The sequence below is a fragment of the Lissotriton helveticus genome, chromosome 1_1 (genome assembly GCF_964261635.1).
Source record: "Lissotriton helveticus chromosome 1_1, aLisHel1.1, whole genome shotgun sequence".
NCBI lineage: Eukaryota > Metazoa > Chordata > Amphibia > Caudata > Salamandridae > Lissotriton > Lissotriton helveticus.
In genome coordinates this window covers 1341009615-1341034878 of record NC_136057.1, presented here as the reverse complement: position 1 = coordinate 1341034878, position 25264 = coordinate 1341009615, and the positions used below count along the sequence as shown (strand labels likewise).

Genomic DNA, 25264 nt, shown 5'->3' with positions numbered 1-25264 from the left:
GTAGAGTGGTGTGGGGTGGTGTGGGGTGGTGTGGGGTGGGGTGAAGTGGGGTGGGGTGGATCAGAGTGGAGTGGGGTAGATCAGAGTTGATCGGAGTGGAGTGGGGTAGATCGGAGTGGAGTGGGGTAGATCGGAGTGGAGCGGGGTAGATCGGAGTGGAGCGGGGTAGATCGGAGTGGAGCGGGGTAGATCGGAGTGGAGCGGGGTAGATCGGAGTGGAGCGGGGTAGATCGGAGTGGAGCGGGGTAGATCGGAGTGGAGCGGGGTAGATCGGAGTGGAGCGGGGTAGATCGGAGTGGAGCGGGGTAGATCGGAGTGGAGCGGGGTAGATCGGAGTGGAGCGGGGTAGATCGGAGTGGAGTGCGGTAGATCGGAGTGGAGTGCGGTAGATCGGAGTGGAGTGCGGTAGATCGGAGTGGGGTGGAGTGGAGTGGGGTAGATCGGAGTGGAGTGGGGTAGATCGGAGTGGAGTGCGGTAGATTGGAGTGGGGTGGAGTGGAGTGGGGTAGATCGGAGTGGAGTGGGGTAGATCGGAGTGGAGTGGGGTAGATCGGAGTGGAATGGGGTAGATCGGAGTGGAATGGGGTAGATCGGAGTGGAATGGGGTAGATCGGAGTGGAATGGGGTAGAACGGAGTGGAATGGGGTAGAACGGAGTGGAATGGGGTAGAACGGAGTGGAATGGGGTAGAACGGAGTGGAATGGGGTAGATCGGAGTGGAGCAGGGTGGCGTGGAGCAGGGTAGATTAGAGTGGTGTAGATCGGAATGGGGTAGATCGGACAGGAGTGGGGTGGAGTGGGGGAGATCGGAGTGGAGAGGGGTAGATCGGAGTAGCCTGGAGCAGGGTGGAGTGGAGCAGGGTAGATTAGAGTGGGGTAGATCGGAGTGGGGTAGATCGGAGTGGGGTAGATCGGAGTGGGGTAGATCGGAGTGGGGTAGATCGGAGTGGGGTAGATCGGAGTGGGGTGGGGTAGATCGGAGTGGGGTAGATCGGAGAGGAGTGGGACAGATTTGAGTGGGGTGGATTTGAGCGGGCAGGTTTGAATAGAGTGGGTTAGATTTGAATAGAGTGTGGTAGATTTGAGTAGAGTGAGTGGAGTAGATTTGAGTAGAGTGGGGTAGATCTAAATGGACTGGGGTAGATTAGAGTGGATTATGGTGGAGTAGACTGGAGTAAAGTGGGGTAGACTGGATTAAAGTGGTGTAGACTGGAGTAAAGTGGGGTAGACTGGATTAAAGTGGGGCAGACTGGAGTGCAGTGGGGCAGACTGGAGTGAGATATACGAGTGGGGTAGTTTGGGTGGGGGGACTGGATAGGGTATATTGGAGTTTGGTAGTTTGAGTTGGATTGGGACAGAGTGAATTCAGATTAGACTGGAGCGGGGTAGATTTGAGTAGCATGTGGTAGATTACAGTGAAGTGGAGCGGGGTAGATTGAGTAGATGGGATGGAGTGTGGTAGATTGAGGTAGATTTCAGTAGGGTAGATCGGAGTGGGCTAGATTGCAGTGGAGTGGGGTGGAGTGGATTTGGATAGAGTAGTGGAGGGCGATTGATTGGGGAAGAGTGGGGGGTGATTGATTGGGGAAGAGTGGGGTCGACTGGAGCGTAGTGGGGTAAATTAGGATGGAGTAGATTGTGTGGGATAGAGTATGGCAAATTGTAAAGGAGTGGGATAAATTGAAGAGGGGTAGATTGGGGTGGAGTCGATTGGGGTAGGGTAGAGTGGGGTGGAGTGGATTGGGTGAAGTGGGTTAGATTTGATTGGAGATGAGGAGATTGGAGTGGGGTACATTATGGGGGGGGGGGTAGAGTGGAGGGGAGTTGGATATATTCCAGTGGAGTTTGGAGTAGGGTAACATGGAATGATGGGGGTACATTGGAGTGTATTTAGGTAGATTATATTAGAGAGGAGTAATGGGAGTGGGGTAGTTTGGAGAGGATTCAGGTAGAATGGAGTGGAGCGTGTTGGACTGAGGTACATTGGAGTGGGGTGGATTGAAGTAGACTGGAGTGGGGAAGATGGGAGAAAGTGGGGTGATTTGAATGGAGTTCAGTGGAATGGGATGGAGTGGGGTAGAATTTACTGGGTTAGATTGAGTGGAGAGGGGAATATGCATGGTGTGGTAGGACACTGCCATTAAAGAAACACATTTAAATGAGCTTCACATTTGCACCGAAATTTGGGTTTACTGCACACAAACTATACTGTTTGTTAATGTCATCATCTAGTGTTTTAATCGTATTATTTTGCTTCCAACACACTTTTACAAAGAAAGGTGCTTCATTTGTACAAATTCTGATATATTCTAAAACATCAGCACAGTTCATTGTTTTGTACTGTGCTATAAAAAAACATTCCCTCTCATCTTACATGGGTACTCAGCAGGATTGTCACATAAATTCCCTCACTTTGAAGAGAGAGAAAGAAAAATTAACATCAAGCTCCCTGGAAGAGAGAGCCTGATATTCGACCTGTTTTTGAATGCACAGCAAATGTGACAAGAACAAGATTTAAAGGCCTGTTTACAGAAAGCGAGTTAGTGAAAGAATACAGTAAACACGATTTAGGCAACAGGGGAGATTAACTGAACCTGGACAGCCTAAAGCAACTAAAGCCAGCAAGTAGAAAGACAGAAAGTTTGGGTTGCAAACCACAAAACCAATGGCAAGCAACGGGCAGAATGCATTCCTAGGTCAACTTTCTGAAAGCAAACCAGGTAGGCTGCGACCCGAAAGGACCAGTTAAATGGAAACTGTTCAACTAACAGCAGGCAGTGCCTCAGTAGGTGATACAATGATGCACAGAAAAAAATGCTTTCCACAAAAAAACCCTAAAGGAAAACCGAAACATTGCACACTGGTCGGCACATAAGGAAATGGGGAAACAGAGGTGCAGGGAGAATAAAGAGTATGGATGCACTGATTATCCCATGAGTTCATTCCATCCCCAAGAACCGCTGGGTTGGGTAATAATTAACGCCTGTTATCAGTGACGGGGCGTACAGTGTAAGTGCGCTTTGTAAGTGGAACATCATATAGAAGCGAATAGTTGCATTCCCCAATCCAGCCACATGGTGGCAGACGTTACTAAGAGTAGCGATTACTAGTTGAATGTAACGTTAAAAGACCTGGCTAGGATATATCCTACATGGAAAAAAAGACCAACGAGGTAATAAGACTTGACTGCATCGACTTTGCTTGCAGAACCTATTAAGACTGACCCTCCAGCCCGCCAGAGTTAATAAAAAGATGCATCCGAATACGGACAAAATGCAGTAATAATAATGAATAAAATACCTTAAAACATGCATACCTTCTCACAGCGATGAATGACGGCAGAAACATGTAAAAGCAGGCATTAATGCAACAGAAACAAAGACTCCACTAATACAGGCGAACATGTCATTTCAGAAGGCGTACATGGCAGAATCGGCAGCGCCCAAGTCACATGCACTGCTAATGCAAATTACACTCGCAATACACAAGACAGCACTAATTCTTTTACCTTTTTAGGTGTCGCTGAGCTAGCGCTGGAGCGCGCATTCACTCCTCGCTATGCGAGGGCTTTTTGGAATCAATACGCCCATTCTTTCCATTGGCTTGCGTCATAGCTTAGTCTAAATACTGGCTTTCTATTGTAAAGGAGGCTTGTTAGTCCCTCCTTGTGACCACCCTGTCCACTTTTGGCCCCGCCCACCCTGGCATGATACTGTAGCCTATAATTAATGGGTAAGCAATTTTTGTTTCCCCTTCCCTCGGTCTCTCTCCACAAGCAGATGGAGATCTGCAGAAACACAGCTGCATGAGTTGAAACATGGTTCCACAGCTCTGTCTAGTCTCACTACATATTAGCGTGTATTTGTTTTTGAATCGCGCTTTCACTACAAGTGAAAGCGCAATGCAAATATGAACAATCAGCTTTTGTTGGTGTAATGGCCACAGCTTGTTCTCCCTCCGTTCGCGCACACTCTCTCAACCCCCTCCACTTCCCCCACCGTGTCTACCTTTTGTCCTCTCTTACTACACACTCTCTTTCTTGCCCTCTCTTTTCCGTCCTATCCTCTATCTCGATCGCTTTTCACTTTCTTGTTTTAGGGGCAGACATTGTGGACATGTACGCAGAATAAGGGAACGCGGAGAGACACGTTGAACTACCAGCATTGCTACTGGTTGAGCGAGAGAGGTATGACACGTCCGAATTCAGGAACGGAGTTGCTTCCTTTCACCAGGGTAACGAGACTTCTAATGTGGCCATTTGTGACACTGTGAGTTGCACTTCCCGTATCCAGATCAGTAATTTGACTCTGGCATTTCCTGTACTAGTCTGAGTGTTTTAGTAGTAATATCACTGCACGGTTTGACCAAAGGCATGAGGTGAAACGTGGTTCCACAGCTCTGTCTCGTCACACTACATATTAGCAAGTGTTTATTTTTGCATCGTGCTTTCACTTAAAGTGAAAGCGCGATGCATATAAAAACAAACAGCTTTCATTGGCGTAATGGCGACAGCTTGTTCTCGCTCCGGTCGTGCATGCTCTCTCACCCCCTCCACTCCCCCCACCATGTCTCCCTTTTGTCCTCTTTTACTACATGCTCTCTTTTCCATCCTGAACTGCCAGCATTACTACTGGTTGAGCGAGCGAGGTAGGACGCATCTGAATTCAGGAACGGAATTGTGTTCTTTCACCAGGGTAACACAACTTCTTATGTGGCCATTGGTGGCACTGTGAGTTGCACATCCCGTGTCCAGATCAATATTTTGACTCGGGTATTTCCTGTACTTGACTACATGGCCCAGGCATTAGAACGATTTATTGCATGGGAGTCGTAGTGTCTTCTGTGAAATGTAAACCTAGGTCAATTTGCACACTGCTCGGGCAGGGTGTTTAATGTATTCCCAGCGGCCAGGACATTTCTAAATAGAGTCCGTGAAGAGTACTCAGAGCTACAGAAAGAGTACATGGGGAGGTCGGAGAAGTGAAGTATGTTTTGGATTCCCACACCAGCTATGAACGCTGTAACATTTTTGACAGCGTAAAGAAGTGTAGCATGTTCGCTTTTGCAGTGAGCCTTATGAAGTGATGCCCAGTAAAAGTGCTTTCACATCGTCAAAAGTGCTCATCCAAATTTACATATTAGCAATATCACAATCAAAACCATCCAGCATCGCATTGTCAGCTTCAGGCAGGGCTTTTAGGCTAACAAATTTCGAGAACAAAATGATTTTCTCAAGGAAAAGGTTGTTGACTGCATTAATCACCTACACAAATCTGACAATGAATAATTGTACGGATGAAAAAAAAAAATATTGAATACAGAAAAGAAGGGACAGTGATAGAAGAAGAGACGGAGGGCGACTGGAAAGGGAGAGAAATGGTGGAGGGAAAGACCGGAAGGGGTTAGGAGGTGAAAGGAGGAGCAGTGAGTTAATGATGAAAGAGATGGGTGAGAGGAGAAGGTCTGGAAATGGAGAGGGGACGGGGGTCATAGTAAACACGCATTTGCAATGCAATAGGTCTCGCATGTGAAACAGTTTGAGCTCTTGGCATTGTAAATGACAATGCCTTTTTATTTATGTGTTGGTTTTTAAAACCTAAATAAAAGGCATTATCACTTACAACGCCAATAACTTAAACTCTTGCAAATGCGATACCTATTGCCTTGCAAATGCTTGTTCTTTCAGTGACTGCTCGATCCATGTGTTTAAAGATATCCGGAAACAGATCAGAATCAACAAGTATCATTGGAGTGCAGAGAATGTGGCACAGGTACTACAGCTGCTGGTTTGAGAGCTGTGGATCCAGTTTCGAACCTCAGCGGCGCAAAATTCTGTGATTATAGGCAAATCACATAATCTCTCCGGGTGACAAGTTGTGTTAAAATCTTCATGAAAAAATAGTTCCACCCAAGCGGATGTTAACAGTATTTCGGGCACGGGAAACTGACAAGTGAAGCAAGCATTGGTAAATGAAGGAAAATATCCTACAGCGAATATTAATGGAGGAAAAGTAAGTGGCAAGCAGAGGAACCAATGAAAAGCCAGGAAAGAGAGGAGGCAGGATGTAAACCCCTTTTAAGTTATATTAAAAACAATAGATTTCGCAAGCGCTGTGCAGGTGAAACCTAAAAACTATAGATCCTACGCGGCAAGCGATTGGCTTGGGTCCATGTCTGTGTTGTTCAGCATGTTACACGGGTGTGGGGACTGTGCTTAGAGCTCAGTCATGTGTGTAATACTTTCTTTTTTATGTTCTGAATACCAGTTATTTTAAGTGCTGGGGTGCTGCAGAAAAGAGAAAGAAACAACTTTTTGCTGCAATCAAGGTAATCCTCCTCAAGGCTGCCAGCGAAAACAAATTCCATTGGCAATGCGATTACAGCTGCTGCCTAAGATTCGAAGGAGGAATTCAGGGATGGCCAGGCTGCTGACTGATAAGAGACATTTCTGTAAACAAAACTATCAATAATGTGTCTCTGTATTGAGGGAAGCTCACACGGGGTAACACATGACAGAAGAACATTTTCCGCAGAAGATCCAGTAATATATTTCCTATTTTACACGTTTTAAGAGACCTGAATAAAGAATAATTTGTGTGACAGGCATCAATCGCCAAATGAGAAAAACAAAGCATGTGAAGCGGCCGTCCTTTTCTTTTGTGAAAGTGCGGGTGGGGGAAGAACTGGAGAAACAGCAGGGCACAGAGGGGCACACGGTTGAGGAAGAAGGAGTAGGGGTACGGAACCATACGGGCGAGAGAGTAACACAACGAGCAAAGGGGGTGGAAGCATTCACAGGAGACAGCTGGAATGACATGGACTCTCATGGAGTGCTTAACTTAATAAAAAAATAAAAGCGTTCATGGAGAACTAAAGAATAGAAGCTGCCAATGGAAGATGTTGGAAAAAGGCTACGCCCCATAGGAGGGACAAACAAAAGCTGCAGGGGCTAACACAATCAAAGGCTAATACAATACAAGCAAATGTGAATGACAAAGCCAAGTCAATGGTAAGCAATGAGCAGAATGCGTTTCTAGGTCAGCTTTCCGATCCCCCAAAAGATCTTTCACAACCAGACAGCTGTGCTATCTGATAGGCTTCGACATAATAATAATAATAATAATAATAATAATAATAATAATAATCCACATTTGTAAAGAGCACAATCACCCGTTAGGGTCTCTAGGCGCTGGGGGCCGTCGGGAAGATTAAGCGAGCTATTGCCCAGAGTCACATGGTGCTGGGCTAACCTGCCGCCGGAGCCGGGGATCGAACCCTGATCCCCAGATTCCAGCGTCAGTCGCCCTGGCCGCGGCGCCACACCTCTCCCACAATAATAGTACCTAAATCACAGCACCAGCAGCAGAAGGTCTATAATCCAGATGAAGCAATCAGTACTTGGTCCTAACACCAGCCGAAACAAGAGGAAGTGAAGCCGGCACACGCCTCCTAACTAGGGCTGCAAATGAGTGACAATACAATGAAGCTTACCAGAGGTAGGCAATGGGCGAACTCGAAATCCCTTGTTTGTTGAACATAATATCTCTTGCAAGTGAGAGCATATGCGCTGATGCAGGGGAGACTGAAAATGGTAACAAAAGTTAAGGAGTGCTGATACGTTAAACACCAAAGCATTTTGGAGTGTTGAAAATTGTAAAAAGGTGGCAAATTTATGAACACTTATAGATTTGGGCTGTATATAGAATAAAGTGAAAGCTTGACCGAACAGGTAGATTATCTGTAACTTTTAGTCCCAGGAGCATGTAGATTTCTTTTAACACAAGAAGAAAAACACACACACACAACCCCTTCACCGCCCTCCCCTTCTTGTCTCCAGCAATTTCACATTTAAGCCAGCTTTAACCAGTCTTAAAAGAGACTTGTAAAAGCTGCATGCCCACCACAAGGAGAATGTGGAAGAGCCAGAAGTGGAACTGCTCAGGGCAGAGCCAGACAGACACCAAAAGCAGGTCTGGCAAAATTGCTCAAATTAGCCCCACTCCCCTTATCTCCTTGCGCAGACTCTCTCTTTCCATGTATTCTCTGTCTGTTTTCTCCCTCTCTGGTTATTTTCGCTCTACCTCCCTCCTCGCTCCCTCTCCTACACTCTATTGAAGACTCTCCGTGCCTGCTGCAGTTAACCTGAGGAAGCTGGGGGAAGTAAAAGAGGCATCAAAGCGACCATGGACTTTCAATTATGGCCTCCAAGGAGTCCAGCACACTGTGGAAATGGGTGGTGAAATAAAAGGTATGTACAGCACTCTCTGACCCCACAGGCTCTGATTCTCCGACCTGACAAACTTCGATTCAACGCATGACAGTTAAAGTACAATTAGAGTTATGTTGTAACATTCTGTTCTGTGCCTTTTCAACACTAACTGAACAGAGCACCCCACTGGTTCCAAGAAGTAGAGTCAAAAGGAACAGTTCCCATAGGATAACACTGGTTAGAGGGAACCCATAGGTAAAAACACAGTTATTGGCGCTAGAAACGATTGTGTGATTATAAATCTGGTCCTAAAGGTGCCAGGCACTTTGTAGATATGTATTGAAAGTGTAAAATATTTTACGTATAAAATTCCTTTTCTGTTGCGAAGTAAAGAACTCCCTGGATAGCCAACTTATGTGTTATCTCAAGTGTTATAGTGATTGGAGTTTCTAAATTGACACGATTTGCAGGTAAATTGACACTATTTGCAGGAGGAAGCGCTGGCTGTTTAATCCCTCTAACCTAAGAGCTATAAAGCAGTACCCAATATTTCAGTTTGGGGGCAACAGTATGATAGCTCTGGGGCACGTGTCAAATGACAATCACAGTCCAGTTATAATCCTAACCGTTAATGCCCAGTAACGTTGGACTGTTCAGGCACCCAATAAGAAAGCCTTGCGTTGATAGGAAAGCAGCCTCAGGGGCAGCATTTATGAACTGAGGATTGACAGCTGAGTTACACCAACAAGCACTGACAAAGCCAATAGGTTTAGGATTAAAGTGTTACTACCATGAGGCACATTTAAACCAAACTAAGAAATGAAAAGCAGGCCGCATTGAAGGCTACCTTGTCTTCAATACCGTTCCGTTTTTGTTTCTATTTCAAATAAGATCAGGTGACAAGTGAGCCTTCTTCATAGATCACATTTATTAAGAGAGAAAGTAAAGACTAGAATGAAGACTCCCTTGTCACCCAACCTTTTTTGGCATAGAAACAAAAAGCGGACAGTATTGAAGACAATGTAGCCGTAATTTTAGTTGCCTTTTGTTTCTATGAAGCAAAAAAAACACCCTGTCCCAGCAACACCACAGGGGAGGGAGGGCCAGCAAAGAGATATGAGAGGGTGGTGGAAGAGGAACCTAGGAGTACATAGGAGAAGAAGGAAAGCGCAAGAGGGAACACAAGAAAGAAGCAGAACAGAGCAGGACACACAAAATGGGGCAATACGGGTCAGAGAAGCCTATAGTTGTAAAGTAGTCCTTCATGAATTTCAATGCAAGCACTCGGGAGGTGGAAAATGAAAAGTCCCAATAGTGATAGATGAGAGATGAATATTCCATTGGGCTGAGCCAGGACACTGAAGAAAGTCAATGCTTGAAAGGGGGCTCAAAGCCGACTCCGTAAACTGTAAGCAAAAGTTCAGTTTACCACTTGTACTGTCAAATCCTGGTATGGAATTGAAACAAATGATTTTGGTTGAATCTGAGGTGAGAGGATAAATTGGCGTTTATAGTGAGAAGAATTAACCCCCTAGAAAAAACAATGAATAGCTGGGGCTACTATCATGATCCTTGAGCCCAACGCGGATAAAATTTGTGACCCCAGTACTAGCATTGGTGGTTAAAAACTCAGTTTCCCTTTACAGGCGGTGCTTACCTCTCCTGGTTTCCCCATCCAACCCCATCAAAATTAAAGATAAGCTGAAGCTATCAAATTGGAATGTGTCCTGCTAGAAAAAAAGGCTTTACCATGTGAGAAGTCTGAGAGATATTACCTGCAAAGACAAGGCAAACTCACCAAGAACTACAGGCCAGATGCCTAGTTAAGGAGCAGTAACAGACTCGGAAAGAAGAGAAAGAAACACCAGAAGATGAACAAAAAACATCTAGAGAAGGAAAAGCAGTCTTCAGAAGTTAAAATGAAGGCACTGGAACTATAGCAGAGAAGGCTTCCATTGCAGCCCAGGCTACAATAGTCAGCCACCCTCCTCTCTGCGCAAATATTCCCAAGATCAAGATCATCGTACCCTTTTACACTACAGATGTCGATGTCCAGGTTTGGCTAGAAAAATGATCTGGCCTGTAGTGCTCAGAAGATTAGAGCAGAAAAACAGGCAGCACCTCTACTGATATGACTTCCCTGGACCTGGAAACCATATTCCAATTGAATGACTGTGAGAGATGAGAGTATGCATGTATAAAGGATGCTGCATTCAGCATTTAGAAGAGGATCTGCAAATCTAAAAAAGTCTTATGTAGTTTCTGAAAGAAAAGATTGCATCTACGCAACAGCACTTTCCAGTAGAAGGAACTCATGAAACAAACAGATAACATGCCTTCCAAGAGTCTGATTGGATGCAACATGGTGGCATATGGACTAGATCAGAAGTCGGTCTTGCATTCCAGAGTGGGTTCACCACTTTTTAGGTCTAAAACAGTGACTGGGTGCCTAAAACAGGGCATGCAGTGTCTGTTGCAGGAAATATTGTGATCTTACTGTGGGCTTAGAGCCACCTCAATGCTGATCACTGTTTGATTTCATTGCAAATCTCATTTGCTGACTTCTTATTCATTAGCTGTATGTGCTCTCCTTGCGTTTGTTCTACCCATGGAGCATGGTTGTATATCAAAGGCCTTACACTGCTTGCTTTTCCAGGTGCTGCTTTTTCCTTTTTGCTTAAAACACTCTACGAGCATACATGTGTGTTCCCTTTGTCTCCCTCGTGTGCTTCTCTCACCTTGTATGCTGTCCTCAGTATTCCTCTTGATCGCCTATGTTCTTCTCCCCCACTCCGACCACATTGCCTTCCAGCCAGCTCCATGTTGCCCTCTTTCGTCATCTGATCCCCTCACAAGCATCCCAGTCTTGCTTCTACTCATTGATGCCCCTGTGTTGCTGCTGGCCCACACCGTGCCCCAGTATGGCTTCCCCCATCTGTTTTTAAAAAAATGCCCTATGTTGCTTCCGCCCCTTGCCCATGCCTCTGGCAATTTCCCACACCCACATAAAAAAAAGGCTTTTACACGTGTTTTTCCATTTGGCTACCTTTTTAACTCGGATCAGAAAGTAAAAAGAAAAAGTGGCAGCACAATTTTCTAGGTCCAGCATTTGAAGTACGCACACCAACAAAACAACGTATTCTTTAACCATGCTGCATAGCATCACAGATGCTGTGCCACATGGTAAAAGCACTGGCAAAATCAATAGGTCCCAAAGGTGAGAGCAATTCGCTTTGCCAATGCATGCTCAGAGATGTGCCCTTCAAGGTAAATAAGAGGCCAGATTAAACCAACATCTTTTCTAGAAGGCGATACTGTAAAACATTTATCAAGTGGTCAGAAGGAAGTCACCTTCACTGGAAAGTGTACTTTGCTTAGATACTTGGTAAAGGGTGTGCAAAGAACCCAGCACCTACTAGAATAGATCTCAACCACAGTTAGTGATTTGAATATTGTGTTTATTTATTTTTTAATTTGGATAGTATTTATTTTTTTAAAGCAAGTCAAAAAGGGTAATTGTCAATCTTGTGCATGCACCTGAACGAAATGTGGTGCCAACTGATGCACATATTAATAGGGGATGTATCAGATATGCCTTTGGCACTACAACTGCACACACAAATGAAAACTTAGAGCACAAGCTGAGGATCGGGAGGCACGTTTGGAGGTAAAGGATACAAGATGAGGTACTGAGAAAAACCCCAAAGCTAAATGTCTTGTGCAGGCTGATAATGAAAACTTATTGAAGAGTAAAGGTTCTTGTATGTACAGGTACTTTCATCAAAATCACATTCCCATTGTCTGAAGTGGACGTACACAATGATAGCAATGATACAGTGCACATCACAGCAATGGAACCACTTGCTGCTCATCTAACTACTGCCTAGGCAAAAAGGCAGAAATGCAGCTTTTCCAAACGTTTAAAAGCATGGTTGAGAACTTAAGATCAGTCTGAAGGGATTGCAAAGTGAAGAAGCCTGCAATGAAAACAAGCATTGAAAATGCAATAGGTCTCGCCTTTGATTAAGTTAATGCCATTTGCTTTGCTAATGGAATTGTATAACGAAGCAAATGGCTTTAACTTAATGAAAAGCGAGACCTATTGCATTTTTAATGCTTGTTTCATGTTGGCTGGGAGAATGATCATGTCGATGAATAACTTCTCAGGTCAGTCTACATCAAAGCAATTTGTTTGAGTCTGTCTTATGTAGATAAATAATCCATGCTCTCTCACAGTACATTTTGGCATGCTCTCAGCTGGCTTGTTGGCCAGGAAGTGAGCTGCTGGAAAGACAACACTGTTTGCCAAGGACAGGCGCCTCTGGCTTCTGCAGGCCGAAACTCACACTAGCCTTATCTGGGGCCAGGTGTAAGATTACCGTGTCATTTGCTCATGTTATGTGTCACCAAGCACTTAGAACGTCGCCTACCTCTGTAGAAGCAGCTTTTTCCCCTGCTTGTGTTATTTTAAAAAACGACCAAATGCTACTACATACACTGCAGATGAAAACATTACTCTCGCCTGAAGCTGTCTTTAGGTGAATTTAGAAACCCGATTGAAACCACATCACTTAAGTTTAGTGGCTGTTGCTTGAGGTGTTTTCTACAAAGCCACGCGTGCAGCATTACTTTGAAGTACGCGAGACTGCAAGCTCCATGTAATCACAGATGATCCCCGCAAGTTTCTGTTTACACAGGCTCTTTTTATTAAGTGTGCGTGGTAAAGCTGAACAAATTACACATAGAGAGATGTGCGTTTGGGGAAAAGCCTGAACTACGTGAGGCTGCGAGCTCCACATTATCACAGTTGATCCCCGGGAGATAAGTGAGGGTGATGCAAAAAAAAGTGCTCAGGAGCTAATTAAGAGACACTGTCTCCCGCTGCAAGTAAAAGATCCAATCCCGGTGAGCAGGAAAAAAAGTGGACAAGGTGGGAACTGGGAGGGACTAAAAAGCCTCGTGGACAATCAAAACACCTGGTTATGCATAATTGGTGATGCAAAATGACGCGCAGCAATGGAAAACATGGGTGGAGCAGAAAGCGAGCTTCTGAAATCGTATTGATTACAAGAAGCCCTAGCATGACGAAAGCAGCGCATGCGCGCTGCTAACGCCAGGGGAGACCTAAAAACATGCTTTTGGGAGCCAAACTGATCCCAGACAGCCACACAGAGATCCATGCAAGCAGCATACGAGCCCTTTCTGGTTTCAATCTGCATGCAACTTCTCCTACACCAGAGCACTGCTGCCCCCCGGAGGCCGGTTAGGTATGTGCACTCTCAGGAGGACCCATTTCTTCTTTTCGGGATGTTACTCGTTACTGTTGAGGGACCTTACAACCCACTACTCACTGTAAAGCGTAAACATTACTCCCCTCTGATAGACCCATCAAGGGTGCAGCTAACAGGATTTTGCACCACATGATATAGTGAACGGCCTGTGATTTAACAAATGTAACCGGCAATCACTGACCACAAGCTTAGCGTTTTGGGAGAAGTGCCTTCTGGCGTAACACTGGGGCAGGAGGATAGAGAAGTGATGGTCTCAAGTCGGGGCTCTCTAACTCAGTCTTACACAGTCAGCTACATGATTTGCAGCACAATCAACCGAAGTCATATCCCATAAACTTTGGACTGGTACAAAAAACGTGCCAGTCCACTCGCTTGTAAAATACCGGGGTATATACCGCGGTTAGTATTTTGTTCGATGGTCGGAGAATAATCCAATTATTCTCCGACCATCGAACAGAGGCATCTGTTCTCTGCCGTGTCTCCTAGCAATATCCTGCCGTCACACGTGATAGAAGCCTGACTGTTTATAGAAGGCCTACACATTGCCTATCGTTGTACATCAAAATACTAACCGCGGTATATACCCCGGTTTCTACTGAAGAAACACTACTGCTAATTTTGAAGGTTCGCATTGAGGGTGGTACAAGCGCCACTGTTTTTATAAATATATCCAAGCGCTACTGTATCTTTGAATACGTTATATACATTGAAGACGAAGATATCACTTCGGGACTTTAGGGAATTTTAAGATGAATCACGTTTTATTTCACTATCTTCAGTAAAGGAGGGACCTGATCCGACCTCTTTGTGAATGCTCCTATTTCAGACTCAAATCTTTCACAATTGCGTGTTGTTGCTAATATCAAATTGCTGAATCTGCGCATATTGACACAAATCGTGTGATCGTCTTCTAACAACTTGAATGTGTGGCTCCTGAAGAAGGCGTTTTTTCCACGCCGAAACGCGCGTCGAGTTCATTTCGCCACTGTTCCAGGACACCAACTATAATTATATAACTTTGTTTCAGTGTGTTCCTGTTTTATGATTAACCTTGTGTATAATTTGTATGATTTTTAAATTACTGTATTGTTATCATATAGTCTCTGTTGTCCAGTATTCTATATGTCATTTAATTATGTTTATTAAAATTATGGCTGTTTTTATATGTTTTTTCTCATCCCTTCTTTTGCTGTCATTTTAAGTCACTTGTTTTTCAATACCTTAACTGCCTAGGAATTTTTATTCACACATTGCTATCCCTGCCCTAGGAGTTAGTTCTACACTATTGTTCAGGGGGTCCTTGTTTTTTTCAATCCACAATCCAACTTATTCCAGGTGGCCTACTGAGCAAGTCACACTGCCTACAAGTGCCTATGGTCTCAGCAGCAATCCTACCCTGAATGTAAATATGTTGTAATGCACTTAACATTAATTCAGGGGCCCAGAAATTCTTCACACTACTGCTGTTTCCTTCACATGTTACAGAACGGGCGTGCGCCAAATGATTTAGAGGGCCTAAGCAAATCAGCCTGATCAGTGCCTTCTAGGCTAATAACACCACTAGAAAACACGCCTAGAAGATGAGCTTCACGGCGCGATGTTAGTAAGTGACTCCAGACACCACACAATAGGAATGGGTGAAGTGCCCATCGGCTGTGAGTGCTCTGCACTTCTACTGCAGCGCTTTAAAACTGCTCACTCTATGCCTGCCTGTCAGAGCCATGACAGTGTGATCTCCCTCCTACCTCCCACAACGCGGTCATCTCCCGCTTACTTTTTTACACAAGTCCTGACGGCGCCCGCTCTTAATCCTTTAAACCCATCCAAATAAGTCTGGAAAGTGAAGTAAGTGAAGTGAAATAAAAGCAGTGCGTGCCCAGTGCACTTCCGGTGCTTCGTGCCTCCTCGCACTGGTTCAGCAGACACCTAGGTGTAGCCGCGGCCTCCCTGCTTGGCCCTCCCCCTGACCTTGCCCGGGATGTGTACCGGATGAAAGTGTGAGCTCACGAGTGCGCCCAGCTCACCTGAAGTCACTTTCACATCACTGAAGTGAGCTCCCAGGCTAATAACACCAATCGAAAACACGCCTAGAAGAGAAGCTTCAGGGTGCTATGTTAGTAAGAGGCTCCAGACTCCGCACAATGGGAATGGGTGAAGTGCCCATAGGCTGTGAGTGCTCTGCACTTCTACTGCAGTGCTTTTTGTTCGCTGCACGCCTGCCTGTCACAGCCATAACAGTGCGATCCCCCTCCTACTTCCCACAACGCTGCCATCTCCCGCTTACCTCTTTGAACGAGTCCAGACGGCATCCGCGTCCATTCCTTTAAACCCATCCAAATAAGTCTGGAAAGTGAAGTAAAATAAAAGCAGCGCGTGCCCCATGCACTTCTGGCACTTCGTGCCTCCTTGGACTGGTTCCAGCAACCACGACCTCCCTGCTCGGCTCGCGAGTGCGAGTCACTTTCATGTCACTGAAGTGAGCTGCTGGCAGCACGGTCTCTGCTCCACCCTGCTGAAACATCTCGACAAATGAGGACGAACTGGTTACACAGGAAGTGTAACCATACACCATCCGTGCCACGTAATCACAGCTGATCCCCAGGAGACATGTGCGGGTGGAGCGAAAAAAAGTGCTTAGCGGCTAATTAAGAGACAATGTCTCCCGCCGCAAGTAAAAGATCCAATCACGGTGGGCGGGGCCAAAAGTGGACTGGGTGGTAACCAGGATGGACTAAAAAGCCTCCTGGACAATCATAACACCCAGTTTTGCATAATTGGTGACACAAAGTGATGCGCACCAATGGAAAACACGGGCGGAGCAGAAAGCAAGCTTCTGAAATCGTATTACAAGAATAGCGAGGGCAGAGCATGCACGCTGCTAATGCCAGGCGAGACCTGAGCCTTCATATTGCTGTTTTTGGGATAAAAAAGTCCCTCACATGGTGACAGACGTGTACCCCTGCCTAGAGTGCAACAATTGCAACATGGTCTAGATCCCTGCTGCTTATTTTTGTCATATGGATCATGTGTGTGCGCCACGGCACAGACCTGTCTCCCTGATTGCGGCCTTACAGACTCGGAGGGACACCCAAGCACTACCCTCATAGTGGTGTATGGCTACTGTCATTTCCAGGAGTTTGTTAGCACAAGTGTTGTGGTGGCAGCATACTGTGTAGTGATCAGTAGACGTTTACAGGGCTTTTTACCGGTTTCACTGGAGTGAGCTATTCAGGCTGACTCATAAATTTCCAATGCTGTGTGCTTAACTCTTCATTGGCCTATATAGCAAGTTAATATGTAGCGGAGCGCAACACATGCATGTTGTATGCATGTGCTGGGAATATGAGTGCCTGTGAATGCTACAACACATGGAAGACTCTGGGTTCTATTTTGGGAGACCTAGGGCTGCCAGGAGAAGTGTGGAGAGGCAGGGGAACCCCCAGAGGACACATTTATGGATTGATGCATTCCTATGAGCTGGGTGGGACACACCCCGAATGAAGAAGAGCCAGGCTCTTCAATACACTTCAAAGGATGCTCTTTGAATCAGGGAGAGGTCACTGAGAAGGAGCTTGTGCACATCTTAGGAAGGAAATGGGGCTAATAAGAGAATTGTAAAGAATAGGGTGGGGGCCCCGGGGCAACCTTTTGATGTACATATATCACTGTGGCTGACATCCAAGTGTGAAACTCTAGTCACTCCCATTATTATTATTATTATTATTAGGCGCTTATAAAGCGCACTTATACCCAAGGGTGTCCTGGCGCTACACTCTGATTCACTGTAGACAAACGGGGGCCTATTCCCTGAATAACCATGTCTTCAGCTCCCGTCTAAATGAAAGGAGCTCCGAGGCATTCCCGAGATGCGTCGGCAGGCCATCCCAGGCTTGCGCCGCACAGTAGGAAAAGCTGTTGCCTCCCAACTAGACTTTTTTATACGGGGCACAGCTACTAATCTGCTTTCAGAGGATCGCAACACTCTACCCGGAACATAGCATTCAAACCACCTGCTCAAAAACTCTAGGCCACTGCCCCTCAGTGCTTTGAAGACCGTGCATAGAGCTTTAAATTGTGCTCGTCTTGTTACTGGCAGCCATTGCAGTTGCCGGAGTCCCTCTTGTGCAGAGGCAAACCTTTGTATGCCTATTAGCAGTCTCGCCGCTGCATTTTGTACAAGTTTAGTCTGTACAGATTTTTTTCAAAATTCAGGAACAAACTGTTGCAGTAGTCTAAGCGCCACAAAATGTGGACTGAGACTGCTGTCCTGAAGACATCGGCTGGAAGAAAAAAAATTGACTTTTCTCAATACCCTAAGGATATAGAAGCAGGTGGATACAACTCTGCTAACCTGGTACCCGAAATCCAGTTTCTGAACCATGATTTTTAGCTTTCCCTGAGGTCGTTGGTAACTTTCCCATAACTTCAGGCCACATGTCAGGTGTCCAGATGTTGGGGTTGTTCCCAAATATAATGACCTCGGTCTTGCCTGCATTCAATTTCAGGCAATTGGAGGCCATCCAGCCAGAGAGATCTTTCATGACATCTCAAGGTCATATCCCTTTGGGTCCCTCGCTGTATGGACAACACAATTTGTGTGTCATCTGCGTAAGATGCAAGTTGCAAACCGAAGGATCCTATCAAGGCCACCAGTGGGCTAACATAAATATTAAAAAGCGTGGGGCTTAGGGAGGACCCCTGCGGCACCCCACAAGGGAGGGCAAATGGTTTAGATTTATCCCGCCCCTGGTCGACAGTTTGGATTCTGTCGGCCGAGAAAGATTTCAAGAGGCTCCAGGCCCTGCCTTCCACCCCCACCTTCGACAGACGGTCCATCAGCACACCGTGATGGACCGTATCGATGGCTGCCGACAAATCCAGTAGAATCATGACAGCCACCCCTCCCATATCAACTGCAGCTCTCACCTACTTCGTGGCCTTGAAAAGGGCCAGCTCCTTCTAATGTCCCGCACAAAAAACAAACTGCGTGGGGTCGAGTGCTTTGGTGCTCTGAAAGAAGGAGCTGAGTTGCCCATTAATGGCCCTCTCCAGCATCTTGGCCGGCAGTGAGAGTCGGGATATGGGTCTGTAGTTGTTAGGATCGTTTTTATCCAGATTGGGTATTTTTATTAAAGTGAGTATTTAGGCGGTTTCCCACCTCCTGGGATATTCGCCTACATTTATGATGGTGTTAAACAGGGGGGTAAGAGTGGTGGCAACGACCTCGGGAAATTTTTTTAGTACCAGACCGAGACGCCCACAAAAGGCTTATGATCTCAGAGGTCTGTAGCGGACTAAAATCCTCTAGTCTATCTGTTGCGGACCTCACTCTTGACTCACGGAGGACTGCTGCATCCCCCACCTCCCCCTGCGCCTTGGAAAAGGAGGAGAAGATCACTTCCACCTTATTCCGAAAAAAGGAAGCTAGCGATTCACACAGCGCAGGGCTACTGTGTGAAGTGGGTTTGGTGGGGATCGTCAAATTCGAGATGGTCCTAAACAGTTCTCTGGAAGATGAATTGGCCTCCTTTATCTTGGTATCTAAGAGTAATTTCTTGTATCTGGTGAGGCTTTCTTTGTACTTTTCTTTATGGCCTGTGCTGAGGGGCTATCAGATTTGGATCTGCTCCTGATGTAGCAGACTGCTTTCTGTGGGAAGGGCAGGACAAAGTAGAGGACACTTTTCAAAAAGAAACAGGCCCCCAACACAAACTTCAATGACTCAGATACTAAATCACATTTGGGGTTTCAAAATGGACTATAAGAAGGTGAGATTGAGTGCCCCCAAAGTGGTCAGGTGTCAATTATCCATTCAGGCGGTGCGAGGAGGAGAAGTTCAGCAAGACTTCAGTCTTTGCCCAGGGCTGGAGGCTAAGGTCTGCCAGTCTCCCAGCTGGGTGAGAGGTCATCACCCAGGGATATTCAAGATATTTGTTGCTGGAACACCAGTGCCTGTCTGCTTGCCAAAAACCAGTGTGCATTGTGAAGAAGAGGAGGGTGCTGGGGGAGCAAGGATGGGGGGAGACGGATGCTGCACCAATCAGGTTGACACCCACGTTCATGTTTAAGTCGGTGACCCTGTATGTCAGAGGGTGCTGCCATAAAGTTTGCCTTGGTCAGCATCACTGCTGTGCTGAACGGGCCTCAGTCCATGTGCAGATAAGATTAGGTGATCCCCTTGGCCAGTTAGGTCTACCGAGAAGATTACTATATTGCCCATTGGGCTTTAGCTGTGTGCGGAGTAATGTCAGTGACCCTGAGAAGGACTATAGTCTGGTTCAAGCCATTGTCATGAGGAGAGGCAGCTGTGGTAACCCATGAGGGCCCAATCCCCAAATGATTAGAAGCAGAGAAACTTCAGTCTCCCTGGAGAAAGAGCCATGGATGCCCATGCGCTGTCCCTGCAGAGCTGTGAGAGATACTCACCAACAGCAGCCGCTCCCTCCTGAGACTCTAGTTGTGCCACCCATCCAGGAGTGGGTAAGACTGATCACAGGGCCGGAAGACTCCGGGGGAACTTGGTCTACTACATAGCACTTTGGGTGCTGGAACACTTGACTTTCAGAGTCAGAGGGAGACTCTTGAGACTCTGACTACTAGTGGAGCCAAAACTGAATGTCTCCTATACTGAATGGTTAATAACTACTACCAGTAGTGAGAAGGAAGTGGGACTTTGGGAATTGCCTATTGAACACTAGAGGCCTGACCTTGGGGAGCGGTCTGTATTGTTTGTGTATAACATATTTAATGTGATGTTCATGTCTAAATACTCCTCCTTTTATCAAGAAAGTAAGTATTTGACTGGATAAATATTTATTGCTGCTATAGAACGTATTTTGAGCAGTGGTGAATTAATATGGTGAAATATGAAGTAATTTCAGTGGTGGATATTAGTCAGTTACTTGGAGTGAGAAGGATAGCGGAGGGATAAAAGGGGGAGAAAGATTTGCATTCATATAGCACTTGTTATCCCTGATAGGTGTTGAAGCGCTTTTCTGGCGAGTAGCACGCCACTCCGGAACCCATAAAGGATTACTGTTGAAAATTAGTATAGTCAAAAATATGAAGTAATTTGAGTAGTGGATATGTTATTCAGTTATTTGGGTAGTATATTAGTACAGTTTAATATGGAATTTAAGAAATGAACATGTTAGTCTGTTAATTCGGATTGAAAAGGATAGTGGAGGAATAAAAGAGTGAAGAATTTTTCTTTTCTTTTTTTTTTTAAGGGCTAAGCAGTAGGAGGGGGCTTTTGGATGAGTAAAAAGGAGTTTTGGAGGGGAGGACTCAGAGGGAAGAGTTTAGAAAGGTTTGTTTTAGGGGATCAGTATAGTAAAAGAGGTGTCAGATGATGCAATGAGGGGTAGAGTAGAGAGTCTAGAAAGGGTTATTTTGGCAATCACAGTAGTCAAATGGGGTTTGGGATAAATGAGAGAGTGGATGTAGAGGATATATTGATAGATGTATAGGATGAGAGATAGGGTAGTGCATTGGAAGGAGCAGTAGAAGAAGTTTGAGATGAGTCAGAAGGTTGGGCTAGAAGATATATTGAGCGAAGTATAGGCTGAGAAAAAGGGTAGTGCATTGGAAATGCTAAATTAGAAGAAAGTGATAAATATATAGATCCATAATTACATTGAAAGTATATAGATACATAAAGGAGGTAAGTATATGTAGATTAAAGATATTGATAGAGGCACAGGATGAGAAATAGGGTAGTGCATTGGGTATGCTTTTTCAGGAGAGCAGTAACAGACACACATATCCAAGTAAATGCAAGGTACATAGATGCACAATGTACGTATGTACATGTAGACCAAAGATGATTTTTATGTATTTATTTATTTATTTTTCTCAACAACATAATTATTTTACATGTTTATACAAAGTAATACACAAAGATAGGTACATATCTACAGTGAACAAAATGCTTGTATACAGACGGATATGCTGTAATTTTCTGTTTGCGTATAGTGCTTATGTGAGAAAGAGCCAAATCTTGAGTAGTTTTCTGAAGATAAGGTGGTTGTTCTGTAAACATTTTTTCTAGTTGGTACCATGGTGATAATTGGAAAATATAGCGTGTTACAAGGAAACAATAAAAGTCACTAGGATCCAATGAATGTTTCGCAGAGACTGCAGAATCAGAGTTTCTATATTGTGAATGCATCCCCAATTCAAACGACAGTAGGCAACAAATTAACAAATACTCACCCGATGATAGTAAAGCATGGTTAGGTTCCACAGGTGTGCTGTCATCAGACTGCAGTGAAGACATCTCAATACATTCAAGCTCCTCTTTGATGGCATAATCATGGCATGAAAGTGGCCCCTATAAGAACGAGAGAGAAAATGATATTTTAGTTTTGTTAATCTCATTAAAGATTTTCCTTTCCTGCTTTAAAAAAAATCAGCTATATGTCATCAACCAAATCCTAGTATGATAACCTACTATGCTCTGCCTGGTCTATAAGTGTTGCACAATTAGAGTCTCTTGACCTCAACTGTCATTGGAGTACACAGTTTAGGTTGAGAAATAAAACCTTAACCCTTTCCATGCACCGGTCGGCCCCGGCCGTCCCACGTCATGGTGGGCGTGTGCGTCGGACGGCCGGGGGCCATACGAGCAGCGCACGGGTTAACTCCGCCCGCACTGCGGCGAAATGTCTGCCGTGGCGAAGTGGTTAATAATGAATAGAGGGTAAAGGTTGTTCTGAAAAAATAGCCACTCAAGCTCCATCATCATGAAAAAGATGCTGACTGCTTAACAGACACCTTAGCATGAAAGTACGCAAAGTAGCACCATGCCGGGGCCACAAACAGGAACTCTGTAACGACAATGCTTAGGGTGACATTGAACCAGAACAATGTTATGATCCATAAGATCACCCCACTTATTGTTTAGCATAATAAAAGCTCCCTGAACCATATAAATGTCCAGCTACAATTACCATTTATGACTTGCACTGTGACCTATATGCACAGCATTAAACCATGACGTACACTTCAGCTAGTTAAAAAATGTTCATTTAGATACCTAGATCCTCGTCGATTAGGGTGCTAAACTGCAGAAAGTTCCCCAAACTTTTTTTCTTTAATAGCCTAGACCTGCATGGGATGGGAGACATAAGCTGGAGCTAAGCTGTGACAAAATAGATCAGCATTCTACAATTACAAAATTTTCTATACTTTGCATCAAGTTACGTATGAGTGCTGTCTACCATTCCTAGGTAGAGAGAAATATCCTTATCTTCAATTAAACACCCTTCTTGCGTTTTTGTCAGGCAACAACGTTACAATGTTTCTGCAGCCAGGTCCTTGATCTACAGATCTCAGATTTCAATTGCCAAGACTCGTTGCTTTCTAAAGATTTGTACTGATGCATACTGGAACACAGAAATATTTTCATAACAGTTGTGTTGTTGATGCAGACCAACTGTGAATGATGACTTTAACACTAATCTAAACTCTTCTAAGACTTGAGGATGTTACACTAGACTAAGAGCTGTCCTGTGACACAAAGTAGTAAGGATTCTTCAAAGTGATTATGCTGGACAAGTATACAAAAATATTGCATTTTATTATGCATATATGAATTACTAAAAATAGGGAACAACTGAATATTAACATTGTTGGTCATTTTGCAGTTCTACATCAGTCAAAGAGAAACAATTACTCAACTTCCTTAAGAGAATGCATAGTGACAAAGCCTGAGGTAGTTATTCACAAAAGATTCCATATGTTCTAGATCCGGGGTCTCCAACCGGTCGATCGAGAGCTACTGGTAGCTCGCGGAGACCCCGGGAGTAGCTCGTGTAGCCCTTCAGCCTTTCCGGCTCCATTTGCCCGCCCTCACCCAAACCAGCCGCTCGGATTGGAGCTAAGCTGGGGTGGGGGCGGGCGAAGAGGATGACGCTCCTCTCCTGGAGCTGCAGACTCCTCTCGTGAGAGTCTGACTCTTGTGGCGTCATCGTCGGGTGCCAGCGCGGAGCAGCAGAAGATGTGCCTTCCACCGCAAGTAAGCTCAATGGTGGAATTGGGATCCTGTGGGAGGGATGGCTGACAAGGCGTCAGAGAGCGCCGGTTAGGAAGGAAAAACGAGTGGAACAGAGGGCAGAAGGGCACAAAAAACGAAGCAAAAACGAGTGGAGCAGAGGGCAGAAAGTCACACAAAACGAGTGGAACAGAGGGCAGAAGGGCACAAAAAACGAGTGGAACAGAGGGCAGAAAGGCACAATAAGCAAGGGGAAATGAGTGGGACAGAAGGGCACAAAAAACGAAGCAAAAACGAGTGGAACAGAGGGCAGAAAGGCACCAAAAACGAGTGGAACAGAGGGCAGAAAGGCACAAAAAACGAGTGGAACAGAGGGCAGAAAGGCACAAAAAACGAGTGGAACAGAGGGCAGAAAGGCACAAAAAAACGAGTGGAACAGAGGGCAGAAAGGCACAAAAAAACGAGTGGAACAGAGGGCAGAAGGGCACAAAAAACGAAGGAAAAACGAGTGGAACAGAGGAAAGAAGGGCACAAAAAACGAGTGGAACAGAGAGCAGAAGGGCACAAAAAACTTGGGGGAAAACGAGTGGAACAGAGGGCAGAAGGGCACAAAAAAAGAGGAAAACATGTGGCACAGAGGGCAGACGGGCACAAAAAACGAAAGGCACAGAGGCAAAATACAGAATACAAAAATATAGGGGCAGCTAAGAACAAAAGGCAGAACGGGCAGAGAGGCACGGGGGCAGCGAAGGGAACAGAAGGGAAAACCGGGCAGAGACACGGGGCAGCGAGGGGTACAGAAGGAAAGACCAGGCAGAGAGAGCATGGGGACAGCGAGGGGAACAGGGGGAAGAAAAAGGGGCACGGTCCACGTACAGGCAGCGGGGGAAGACAGACAACAGCAGTCACAGACACAACAATGATAATACAGGCAGTACAATAAAAGCAATAAAACGTTGAAAGGCACATGTGTATAGGTTACCGTTACTAGGCAGGCAGGTAAAAATAGATACAGCCAGGATCAGCAGTAGGATTTTCGTGCTGCTATCTGATTGCTCACTTTCCACAAGCCCTTGGGTACCACTGCCTCTGACAACTCTGCAGTTATCTGTATCCAGTAGTCAAGGCCAAGCTCATGATGAAGCGGGGGGTAGAGGGGTGTAGGGGGCATGGGATTCAGGGGGCATGACTGTTAAGTCATGGTTCAGGGCCACTGGTATTATGTGGCACTCGGGGAACAAATTATGCAGCAAGTTTGACAAAATCATGCAGCAAAAAAGACAAATGATATGGTGTATTGCAGCTAATTTTGTGATAGTACTACTTTATACTACTTTATCGTTTTGTAATTTGTACTCGTTAGCAGTGTCTCTGAAATTTTGGACCTATAAATTGAAATGTCTTGAAGCATCACAAATCCAAAGTCATTCCTTTTGGTGTTCTAGGGAACTCTTAAGTCAGGCCTGTCTTGGGTATTTTGTTCAAACCACAGTATGGGCTCTGATGAAATTAGGCTTAAAGTCAATGAAACTAGGCGTGGGGGGGTCTCTTGAAAAATGCGCGAGTTGCTTCGCGTTCAGTAGCTCACAGCGATTTTCACTGGCCAGAAGTAGCTCTGACTGCACAAAAGGTTAGAGATCCCTGTTCTAGATACCCATTCTCTCTACATTTTAGTTTTCAGGAGTTACCAGTTTCACATCAAAGTATAGAGAGTTCATTAAATTGATAAATAGCTATGGTATACATTCAGTATTACAGGTAAGAGTAAACC

General features: G+C 45.2%; 1 protein-coding gene across 2 annotated transcripts in view; it reads right to left on the bottom strand.

Annotated features, from left to right (window-relative positions):
• LOC144823880 (uncharacterized) overlaps nt 1-25264 on the bottom strand; it is a 145133-nt gene that overhangs the window by 76130 nt on the left and 43739 nt on the right. For both annotated transcript variants that reach the window (XM_078682771.1, XM_078682779.1), the window contains exon 2: nt 21714-21831. In XM_078682771.1, coding sequence (XP_078538897.1) covers nt 21714-21831 — 118 coding nt within the window. The remainder of the gene's footprint in view (nt 1-21713; nt 21832-25264) is intronic.